We start from the raw sequence: 12596 nt of genomic DNA on the forward strand, positions 1-12596 counted from the left end.
ACCACTCATCTCCTGGACTGAACACACCTGCCACTGTTTGTCAGTACTGTACACCCTAGTATGTTAGCTTTCTATGATTTATTACTTTGAATATTACCTTAAATTGATGAAATATAATATAAATGTTGCCTTGTGGTACTGCTTTTGTGTTGTATTGCTCTGAAAATGTGAATAAATTACAGATAAAACATACTCAGGAAGCCGTCGGGAACGCAGCCCTATTTTCTCCATTTAAATAATTATCCACATTATGCGTTTTCACATTATGCATTGACCGCGAGGAACGTATCCTCCGCATATAACGAGGATCGGGTGTATTCTACATTCCTCCTAGGAGGATGAGTTCAGATACCCAACCAAACATTTTTGCCCAGCCGTGTCAACATTCTGTATCTCCTTTTCTCTTCACAATTTGTTTTCCACCTTTGTGTGGTCAGAGTTTGCCTTGGCTCTTTTTTATCCAAGCCTTTAAAATAGATAGTAAGTGATTGAGGCCCTAGTGCTGATCCCTCTGGCACCCCAAGTTTCTAATCCAAAAACAATCTATAAAATTGTTCTGTTAATTACCTGATGTCTTGCTCTTGCATTATTGTGATTACGTATGATTCTCTTATTTTAGAGATTGTTTAGTATGAGATTTGGTAATTCAAAAGGTCAATTGGATAAAAATTGCAGTAGCAGAATGAAAATTTGAGGAGGAAAGAGGTAAATAAGAGTAAATTTAACTCCTGTGTGGTGGTGTTACTGTTTTGTTGCAGAACCAGTCTTGGGGCTATGGAGAAGAGACTACTGGCACTGGATGGAGCATCTTCCACAACAGGATCACTGTCACAGGTAGCATACATTCACCCAACTTTGGTGTGGAGAAGGCGGCCAGTTGCCCCATCCTGTTGAAAGTGCTGTCAATTGGTATCTATTGTCCATTTCTCCCTCAGGCCTTGTGACTTTTTAATTCCCTTTTGAGTGTTGCTGCTGGATCTACAACTACCATTTGGGGTGGGATGTTAGCAGAATGCTTTACAGGTTCAATTCCCAAAGCTCCCTGTAAGCTTGTACATTCTCCCAGTGACCGTGTGGGTTTCCTCTGGGTGCTCTGGTTTCCTCCCTCAGTCCAAAGACGTACTGATTGGTAGGTTAATTGGTCATTGTAAATTGTTCCATGATTGGGCTAGCGTTAATTTGTTGGGTTGCTGAACATTGTGGTTTGAAGGACCAGAGGGGCCTACTCCAGGCTGTATCTCAATAAATCAATCAATTTCACTTACATGTACTATACTGGGTTATTGGACTTTGGTTGATTGTTTGTTTGAAGTTAATAACTCATCTGGGTGACTGATAAGTTCATGGCCTAAGGTAGAAGGAGATGAGTTATTAACTTCAAACTTTCTGCATAATCACTCAAAGAATTGAAGTGAGCTGTATAACTCGTCTCCTTCTACAGGCCACAAACTTATCAATCACATCATTTCTGTTTTTGCACAATTTTTAATCTATTCAATATATGTGTACTCTAATTGATTTATTAATTATTATTATTTTTTCTATATTATGTATTGCATTGAACTGCTGCTGCTAAGTTAACAAATTTCACGACACATGCCGGTGATAATAAACCTGAGTCTGATTCTGACAACCTTCATTAAAAAGTCCATTTTGCTGTGTTTATATTTCATTCCTTTAATTCACTGAGTGCTGCATTTTAATTGACAGTTGTTCTGTGTATTAAAATAACTTTAATTATTTAAATACACTTTAACTGTGCCTTGAGTATCACTGATTACGGGGGTGCGGCAGTTTCTCAACTCTAGTGGCCCAGGTCCGACCCTGACCTTGAGAGTGTACTTACTCCCTGTGACTTCCTCTGCTGCTCTGGTTTCCTCCAACATCCTAAAGATGTGCTGGTAAACTTCCCCCGGTGGAGCTGATGGGCATATCTGAGGGCAAGAGGGCAAAAGTAATTACAGGAAGTAAGTGGGGGAATGAGACTGACAGGATTGCTCTGAAAATGCAAGATCGATCTGATGTGCTGAAAGAACTTCGACGAGGGGTGATTGATACGTTCGTGGCCTCAGGTAGAAGATGAGTTATACAGCCGATGTGAGTGCTACTGGGCGATAGTCATTAAGACAGCTCGAATTATTCTTCTTAGGCACTGGTATAAATTGTTGCCTTTTTGAAGCCAGTGGGAACTTACGCCCATAGAAGTGAGAGATTGAAAATGTCCTTGACTACTCCCGGCAGTTGGTTGGCACAGGTTTTCAGAGCCTTACCAGGTACTCCATCAGGACTTTCCACCTTGCGAGTTCACTCTCTTTAAAGACAGCCTAACGTCAGCTTTGAGGCAGAGATCACAGAGTCATGAGTGACCTCCACAGTTGTAGTTGTATTCTCCCTTTCGAAATGGGCAAAGAAGGAGTTGAGTTCATCTGGTAGTGAAACATCACTGCCATTCATGCTGTTGGATTTCACTTTGTAGGAAGTAATGTGTTGCAAACCCTGCCAGAATCATACATCCAATGTCACCTCCAACCTTTTTCAAAACTGTCTCTTCGCCCCTGAAATAGCCCTCTGCAAATCATATCTGGTTTTCTGGTACAGGCCTTGGTCACCAGACTTGAATGTCACAGATCTGGCTTTCCTCCTGGTTCATCCACGGCTTTTGGTTTGGGAATGTACAGTAAGTCTTTGTTGGCTCCCTTCAAGTGGGAGCAATACCAGTGAAGCTGAGATGCAGATACAGTTGATCTGGCCTGTTGGCTCTAAGTTGCTAAATGTCCTGGCCTCATTGGTGAATCCAGTGGCAAAGCAAGAGCAGTGATACTCCTATCCTCGGACTCCTGGCAAGCTGTTAGCAAAATTCAAACAAATAATTTTTACCCTTTTAAAAAAATACTATTTGTCTTCTGTACGATTAAACACGTAATGATTATATTGGAAGTTGCTACTACATGCAGTAATTAAAGTTAATAATGTATTAGCAAAGAGAGTTGTTCATCACTTACCTGTGCGAAGTTTAGCCCTACTTTAATGCCTGTGAAAGATACATTAGGTAGGTAAAGGCACACTTTGATTCATGAAAGAAGTGACCACTGCTCATGTGAAATTCCAAAATTTAACTTTTTCGAAATAGATTTCAGGGCTTAACCTGTAGATGCACCAAGTTTTCCTACTGGTTTGTACAAAACTGATGGAAGAAGTATGCGGTCTACCAGGAGATCAGATGCAGAGTTCTGTTATAAATAAGATACTGTGGCGACCCATTTCCTGGCACATCCGAACCGGCTCACAATTAGATAGCCTACGGGGGTTTGCGAGCACAGAGCTTTGGAGCCTCTGCGCCACGGGGGGCAGGTTGAGGGAGGCTTAAAAGTGAGGCTGAGGATTTCGAATAAAGTTTTTTCCTTCGACTGCAGTTACCGACTCCGTGTCGTAATTTTAGTGCTGCATGTAACACACCGCTACAATTGGTGACCCCGACGGTCCAAACGATTTTTGGACCAGTAATGACCGACGCCGCCTCTGTTCATGCGGTTTCATTGAAACTGCCGGGTTTCTGGACACAGCGCCCGGACCTATGGTTCCAGCAAGCCGAAGCCCAATTCCACGTTCGCCAGATCACCTCAGAAGACACCCGCTACTACTACGTGGTGAGCTCCCTCGACCAGGACACAGCGGCCCAGGTAGCGGAGTTCCTACAGTCGCCCCCGGCAGACGGCAAGTACACGGAATTCAAAGCCCTGCTCCTCAGGACTTTCGGACTCTCACGGCGCGAGCGGGCTGCCCGTTTACTGCACCTGGATGGCTTGGGCGACAGACCTTCGGCTTTAATGAATGAGATGTTGTCTCTGGCCGACGGACACACACCCTGCCTCATGTTTGAGCAGGCATTCCTGGAGCAGCTGCCCGAGGACATACGCCTGCTGCTGTCCGACGCGGATTTCAGTGACCCCTGGAAGGTGGCAGCCCGGGCGGGGCGGACTTGCTGTGGAAGATCTCCCAGCCACGCTCCCAGCAGCAAACCAGTCCAGGCCCGACCGCAGAGCCCGCCAACCCCCGGCCCAATGAACACTGGTGCTTCTACCACCAGCGGTGGGGCGCAGAAGCCCGCTGTTGTCGCCCGCCCTGCAAGTTCCCGGGAAAAGCCAGGGCCAGCCGCCGCTGATGGCTACGGCGGCTGGCCATCGGGATAGCCTCCTGTATGTGTGGGACAGAAGGTCGGGACGCCAGTTTTTGGTCGACACTGGTACCGAGATCAACGTTTTACCTCCGACGAGTTACGACACCCGCAGCAGGGCACCGGGGCCCCCCCTGAGCGCCGTGAACGGCAGCACTGTAAGGACCTATGGCACCCGTCAGGTGCAGCTACAGTTCGGCTCCAGCCAGTTCACGTGGGACTTTACACTGGCCTCCGTAGCCCAACCGCTTCTGGGTGCGGATTTTTTGCAGGCTCACAGCCTACTGGTCGACCTGCCTGGGAAGAGACTGGTACACGCCGAGACCTTTCAGACGTTCTCCCTGGGTGCAGCCCAGTTGCCAGCCCCTCACCTCGACTCCCATCACGCTGTCCGACAACGACTTCAACAGGGTCCTGGCGGATTTCCCATCGGTTCTGGCACCGCAGTTCACAGCGGCCATGCCCAGGCACGGCGTACAGCACCACATCCCGACCCAGGGACCACCCCTCCACGCCCGCGCTCGGCGGCTTCCCCCCGGACAAACTCTGACTGGTAAAGGAGGAGTTCCAGAGGATGGAGGAATTGGGGATCATCCGGCGGTCCGACAGCCCATGGGCCTCCCCCCTGCACATGGTGCCCAAAGTGACGGGAGGCTGGAGACCGTGCGGCGACTACCGCAGGCTGAACGAGGCTACCACACCGGACCGCTACCCTGTGCCGCACATTCAGGACTTTGCAGCAAACCTGCACGGCGCAAGGATCTTCTCCAAGGTAGACATCGTCCGAGGGTACCATCAAATCCCGATGCATCCTGACGACGTCCCCAAAACGGCTCTCATCACCCTGTTTGGCCTTTTCGAGTTCCTCTGCATGCCGTTCGGCCTGAAGAATGCCGCACAGACGTTCCAGCGGTTAATGGACGCAGTGGGACGGGACCTGGACTTCGCGTTCATCTAGTTGGATGACATCCTCATAGCCAGCAGCAGTCGTCAGGAGCATCTGTCCCACCTCCGTCAACTCTGCGCCCGACTGAGTGAGTACGGTCTTACAATCAACCCCGCCAAATGCCAGTTCGGGCTTGACACCATTGACTTCCTGGGCCACAGGATTACTAAAGACGGGGCAACCCCTCTGCCCGCTAAGGTAGATGCGGTCCGCCAGTTCCCCCGACCCACCACGATCAAAGGCCTTCAGGAATTCGTAGGTATGGTCAATTTCTACCACCGCTTCCTCCCTTCAGCTGCCTGGATCATGCGCCCCCTGTTCGCCCTGATGTCGGGTCCGAGCATGGACATTACCTGGGATGAGGAGTCCGCCGCCGCTTTCGTTCAAACGAAGGAAGCTTTGGCTGATGCCGCAATGCTAGTACATCCCAGAATGGACGCCCCTACCGCCCTCACAGTGGACGCATCCAACACGGCAGTCGGTGGGGTGCTGGAGCAACTCATCGCAGGTTGCTGGCAACCCCTGGCGTTTTTCAGCAAACACCTGCGGCCACCCGAGCTCAAATACAGTGCTTTCGACTGGGAACTGTTGGCGCTCTACCTGGCAATCCGGCATTTCAGGTACTTTCTAGAAGGTCGGCCCTTCACCGCGTTCACGGACCACAAACCGCTTACCTTTGGGTTTACGAAAGCGTCCGACCCCTGGTCGTCCCGCCAGCAACGCCACCTGTCCTACATCTCTGAATACACGACGGATGTCCGGCACGTCTCAGGTAAGGACAATGTCGTGCCGGATGCGCTCTCTCGCCCTACCGTTCATGCCCTTTCCCAAGGGGTAGACTTTGAGGCACTGGCAGAGGCGCAGCAGGCAGATGAGGAGATTCCGAGTTACAGAACCGCAGTCTCCGGTTTGCAGCTCCAGGACCTCCCCGTAGGCCCGGGTGAGAGGACCCTACTCTGTGACGTCGCCACCGGCCAGCCCCGTCCCGACAGCCTGGCGGCGCCGTGTTTTCGACTCCATTCATAACTTGGCGCATCCCTCCATCCAGACGACCGTCCGGATGGTTTCCAGCAGGTTCGTTTGGCACAGACTCCGCAAACAGGTCAGTGAATGGGCCCAAACGTGCATGCACTGCCAGACGGTCAAGGTGCAGCAGCACACCAAAGCCCCACCGCAGCAGTTCCATCCTGCCCACCGGCGTTTCGACCACATTCATGTGGATATCGTGGGCCCCCTGCCAGTGTCACGCAGAGCGTGGCACCTTCTGACTATCGTGGACCGGTTCACAAGATGGCCAGAGGCGGTCCCGCTCACCGACACCACCTCCGAATCTTGCGCCCGAGCCCTGATCACCACCTGGATATCTCGCTTTGGTGTACCGGCCCACATTACCTCCGACAGAGGCGCCCAGTTCACCTCCAGCCTGTGGTCAGCTATGGCCAGCCTTTTGGGGACTCAGCTGCACCACACAGCTGCCTACCACCCACAGTCGAACGGGCGAGTGGAGCGTTTCCACCGTCACCTGAAGTCGGCCCACATGGCCCGCCTGCGAGGAGCCAACTGGGCGGACGAGCTTCCCTGGGTCCTACTCGGCATCCGCACAGCGCCCAAGGACGACCTGCACGCCTCGTCGGCCGAGTTGGTATACGGCGCGCCCCTGGTCGTCCCCGGGGAGTTCCTACCAGCCCCATGGGGGCAAGAGGAAGATCCAGCAGCAGTCCTGGGCAGACTACGTGAGAAGCTAGGTAACTTGGCCCCCATACCCACTTCACAGCACAGGCGGCACCCGACCTGCGTACCCAAAGACCTGCAGAACTGTAAGTTTGTGTTTGTACGAAGGGGCGGGCATCGGCCACCGCTGCAGCGGCCATACGAGGGGCCGTTTATGGTGCTCCGGAACAACGGGTCCACGTTCGTGCTGGACGTTGGGGGGAAAGAGGAGGTTTTCACAGTGGACCGCCTCAAACCGGCCCATGTGGACCTGGCGCAACCGGCCGAGTTTCCGGCACCTCGGCGCAGAGGCCGACCTCCCAAGCAGGTTCTGGCCCAGACTGTGGACATTGGGGGGTGTATCGCCAGTTCTGGGGGGGGGGGTTATGTGGCGACCCATTTCCTGGCACATCCGAACCGGCTCACAATTAGATAGCCTGCGGGGGTTTGCGAGCACAGAGCTTTGGAGCATCTGCGCCACGGGGGGCAGGTTGAGGGAGGCTTAAGAGGGAGGCTTAAAAGTGAGGCTGAGGATTTCGAATAAAGTTTTTTCCTTCGACTGCAGTTACCGACTCCGTGTTGTAATTTTAGCGCTGCATGTAGCACACCGCTACAGTACAATTAATAAAGCTGAAGAAAAAAAAAACTAATCATAATATATAAAAATGAAAAAAAAATTATATAGAAAAAAGAAGGAAAAAAAAAGAACCCCATCTAACTAATTAAAAAAACCCATTAGGAATCAACCCCCGGAAGCAATATGTTTAACCATCATCTAGATATATAGAAAAAAAATCATTAACCGCCAGTTCGCATTTTTTTTAAAGATAATAAAATTAGAAGGACACCATATAGAATAATTCAAATTAAATGGTAATATTTGGCAAAAGAACCCCTTCTTCTCTCAAAATCAAATCGAGGTTCAAAAGTTCTACTAATTTTTTCCAAGCTGAAACATAACATTACTTGAGAAAACCATTTTATTAATGTAGGGGAAGAGATATCTTTCCATTTTAATAAAATTGCCCTTCTTACCAACAATGTAACAAATGCAATTACATGTTGATCTGAAGATGAGATACCCTGAATATGATGCTGAACTATTCCAAATAGAACAGTCAGTCTATTAGGTTGTATATTAATTTTCAGAGCTTTAGAAATTGTAGAAAATAAAGATTTCCAAAACAGTTTTAATGAAGAACATGACCAGAACATATGTGACAAAGTAGCTACTTCAGTTTTACATCTATCGCAGTAGTTGTCTATACTAGATATTTTAGATAGTCTCTCCTTTGTTAAATAATAACGATGGACAGTTTTAAATTGAATTAGACAATGATTGGCACATAAAGAAGAAGAATTTACATTTTTCAAAACTCGAAGCCAATCTTCATTAACAAAAGCCATATTAAGTTCTCTCTCCCAATCTTGTTTAATCTTTAGTGATAGGTTCTCTTTTTGTAACAAGAGTAAATTATATCCAGGCATTCTTTCTTTCTTTTTTTTTCTCTTTTTTTTCTCTTTCTACAGGGATATGTTAGGGGGAAGGGGGGAAGGGTTGATAATTTTTTTCCCTTCTGTAACCATTTGAAAATTCAATTAAAAAAATTTATTAAAAAAAGAGTAAATTATAAATTCTGCCAATGGAACCTTTCACCAAGGGATTCAACTTCAAAAAGGTATCCAACAAATCAGATTCTTGTAAATATGGAAACAGGTAAATATTGTTGTAAAAAATGTCTAACCTGAAAATATTGCAAAAAATGTGTATGAGCAAGCGAAAATTTATTAATTAACTCTTCAAAAGTCATCAGTCGACCATTATAAAATAAATCTGTAAAAAAACGGATTCCTTTATTTTTCCATAGGAGAAAAATGGGGTCAGTTATTGAAGGTTTAAATGAAAAGTTTCGATATAAAAAAACTAGACAACTTAAATTGTTTAAAATTTTAAAAATTACGAAACTGAATCCAAATCCATAAAGATTGTTTAATAACCGGGTAAAAATTTAAATTTGGAATTTTAGAGAGCTGTAAAGGTAATGGAGCTCCGAATATTGAAGTTAAATGAAATTGTTTTAACAGCTTTTAATTCCAAATCAACCCAAAGTGGTTTTTGGCTCTTATCAAGCCAGTATAACCAAATACATAATTGTCTAATATTTACAGCCCAATAATATAGTTTTAAATTAGGAAGTGTAAGTCCACCATCTTTTTTGGGTTTTTGTAAATGGTATTTGTTAATTCTTGGTCTCTTATTATTCCAAATAAAGGAAGAAATAAGAGACTCAATTTGATCAAAAAAAATTTTAGTTAAAAAGATAGGTATATTTTGGAAAATATATAAAAATCTAGGTAAAATCATCGTCTTCACAGCATGGATGCAACTTATTAAAGAAAGAGTAAGTGGATTCCATCTAGAAAATAGTAATTTCATGGACTCTACTGGAGGAACTATATTGGCTTCATAAAGATCTTTATTTTTTTTAGTAATTATAATACCTAAATATCTAAATGTATTCTAAAAGGAATATCATTATATGTACTAACAGGGACATTTAATGGAAACAATTCACTTTTATTCAAATCAAGTTTATATCCTGAAAATTTTCCAAAATCTTTAAGTATTTGCAAAAGATTAGGAATTGATTCCTCAAGATTCGAAATAAAAATCAAAAGATCATCTGCATAAAGAGAAATCTCATGTATGGTGCCATTTATGGAAATACCATGAATGTTTTTGGCCTCCCTTAATGTTATAGCTAAAGGCTCCAATACAAGATTAAGGGCTTAATACAAAAATAAAGGGCTTAATGTACTTCCTTGTCTAGTACCACGATAAAGTGAAAAGAAAGAAGACAATAGACAATAGGTGCAGAAGTAGACCATTCGGCCCTTCGAGCCTGCACTGCCATTTTGAGATCATGGCTGATCATCTACTATCAATACCCGATTCCTGACTTGTCCCCATATCCCTTGATTCCTCTATCCATAAGTTTTGAAGACAGTCTGTGATGACCCGTTTGTCCCTCAGGCTATCCCAATGGTCACTGTGGTGGTTGGGTGCCAAAGCACAGATGGAATAATTTCGCTATGTACTTTGGCAAAGGAAGCAGATGACCCAAAGCAACTGGAATTCCCCGTGCCCTCGGAGGGAAACCCTTTGGTCCCAGGGTTACCTAAGTGGGCCAATTATGTGAAGGGAGTTATTCAACATTACAGGGGTAAGGCAGCACCCATGCCTAAACATTTCATTGTGAAATATTCTATTGTGTGGTGCTACTGATTCTTTCAAACTTAGAGGATATAGAATAGGGTAATGGTTTAGAGATTTAGTGGGGGGGGGGATTTTGTGCGACATTTGACACCCAGGGGGTGTGAGTATGTAAGAGTGTGTGGTGGTGTAGAATCACTGACTGTATTTGGGAAGTGTCCTTACTGGCAGTTGTATCAGGCATCACACACAATGCTACAGGAACTCGGACAGTATCTACCGAGAAAAGTACAGCCGACGTTCCGAGACGAAACCCTTTAGCAGGACTGGAGAGAAAAGATGAGTAGATTTAAAAGGTGGGGGGAAGGGAGGGAAAGGAGAAACGTGAGATGGAAGGTGAAACCAAGAGGGGGAGGGATGAAGGAAAGAGCTGGGAAGTTGGTGAAAGAGAAGGGGAGTGTAGGAGAGGACAGGTGGCCATGGAAGAAAGAAAAGGGGGGAGGAGCAGCAGAGGGAGGTGATGGGTAGGGAAGGAGATAAAGTGAGGAAGAAAAGGCGAAGTTGGGGGGGGGGGGGGAATTAATAGAAGTTTGAGAAATCGATGTTCATGCCATCAGGTTGGAGGCTACCCAGACAGAATACAGGGTGTTGGCCTCATCATCACTTCCTTGAACTAAGCATGGAAGGTTACTGGCTCAGTGTTGAACTTACCAAGAAGCTAATTCATATAATGGCAGAGAGTACTTACTACATTGTTTATCCTGATCCGGGAACTAGTTCCCAAGGTAGTGCCATACCCTGTAAGCTCCAGCCCAAACTCACAGTGCTTCCTTCGCTCCTGCTTCTCTGTGGATGCTGCCTGAGCTGCATCTGTATTTTATCTCCGATTTTTAGCATCTGCAGTTGATCATTTCACTTGGGGAATGGATGGATTCAAAACCCGATAGTTCAGGGAATAACTGGGTAATATAACATCGATGCTTCAGAGCAGTAAAGAATCAAGTGAAGTATGGTGTGGTCGATGAAAGATTAAAAGACGATCTTGTGGAGAAAAAACACCTGCAGTTCACCCAGTTCCACCAATTACGAACACCCCACCCACTCCTATGTCTTTATATTTTGTGACTATCCGCAGATGCTGCTTGTTCTGTATTCTACCAACAGTTTGCTTTCCATATCAGTATTAACTAGTCAAACTAGATGGTTTAGTTCTGTGCTGGAATATTATTTGTACAAGAAAGGCACTTGCTTTAATCGTATTTATCTACATTGGTTTATTACATGCCCCAAGATTAGTGAAAAACCTGTCTTGCATACAGTCCATCTGCACCTTTCGTTACAACGGCACATTGAGCTAGTTCAAAGTAAAAGTTACAATTCCAGAGAGAGTGCGCTCCAGGCAGACAGGAAGGTGCCCAGCCGTACTGAGGTAGATTGTGAGGCCGAGCCACTATGGGACTTTTCAATAGATTTATAACAGTCGTGCTTGAGCCTGGTAGGGGGTGCTCTCAGGCTTTTGTTCCTTCTGCCCAGTGGGAGGGGGAGTAGAGAGAATACCCAGGGTGGGTGGGGGTTTGATTATGTTAGCTGCTTTACCACAGCAGCAAAAAGTGCAGGCGGAGCTTATGGAGGGGAAGCTGTTTTCCATGATGTGCTCAGTTGTGTCTGCAGCTTCCGGTTTCAGTGCAGTTACGGTGTGGGTGTGATGCCAGCACTGTGCCACAGCTGGATCACACTGATTCAAGGTTTTGAGTATGTATTTTCTGAGTAACTTCAACTGTCAATTGCACTTGATAAAATGTAAGTTAAAGGAAGGACTAATTAATCTGTTAATCACAGTGTTGATTACAGGAAGGATATGTGTATACATAACAAGCTTCAAGGTTATTGAAATATATCACAACTTGGCCGATAACCACCCTTAAACTAAGTTCATGATCATACAGCAACAATTACTGCAATGCAGGAGGCCATTTGACCCATCAGCTTCTAGAACAATCCTTTTCTCACTCCGCCCATCCTTCTGTTGTGGGAGATCCATTAAGCAGTGTGGGCAGACTGAGGCACCATTTAATTACCTATCCCTTGTTGCCCTTGAGAGGGAGATGGTGATCTGCCTTCTGTAACCACTGTGACCCTTTTAAGGTGTGGGTATACCCACAATGTTGTTAGGGTGTTCCAGAATTTTGACCCAGTAACAGTAAAGGAATGGCGATATATCTCCAAGTTTAGGATGGTGTGTACCTTGGTGGCAACTTCCAGGTGGTAATGAAGGGCTCTTGTTGCTCTTGACCTAGCTTCTTGTGGCGGTGAGTTTGAAAGGTGTCATCCGAGGTGTTTTGCTGAGTTGCTGCGGTGCCTGTTGCTACGATGTGAATGATTGTGGAAGGGGTGCTCAGTAAGTCAGCTGCTATGACAGACAGACATACTTTATTGATCCCGAGGGAAATTGTGTTTCATTACAGCCGCACCAACCAAGAACAGTGAAGAAATATAGCAATATAAAACTATGAATAATTAAATAATAAGTTAATCATGCCAAGTGGAAATAA

At 46.0% G+C, this 12596-nt stretch overlaps 1 protein-coding gene across 2 annotated transcripts in view; it reads left to right on the top strand.

Moving 5' to 3' along the window:
* si:ch211-250n8.1 (uncharacterized) overlaps positions 1 to 12596 on the top strand; it is a 160642-nt gene that overhangs the window by 47748 nt on the left and 100298 nt on the right. For both annotated transcript variants that reach the window (XR_009507706.1, XM_059948942.1), the window contains exon 3: positions 759 to 834. Coding sequence is in view for 1 of the 2 variants with exons in the window: in XM_059948942.1 (XP_059804925.1) it covers positions 759 to 834 (76 nt within the window). In the remaining variant the exon portion in view is untranslated. The remainder of the gene's footprint in view (positions 1 to 758; positions 835 to 12596) is intronic.

Source organism: Hypanus sabinus, chromosome 23 (assembly GCF_030144855.1).
Source record: "Hypanus sabinus isolate sHypSab1 chromosome 23, sHypSab1.hap1, whole genome shotgun sequence".
NCBI classification, from domain to species: Eukaryota; Metazoa; Chordata; class Chondrichthyes; order Myliobatiformes; family Dasyatidae; genus Hypanus; species Hypanus sabinus.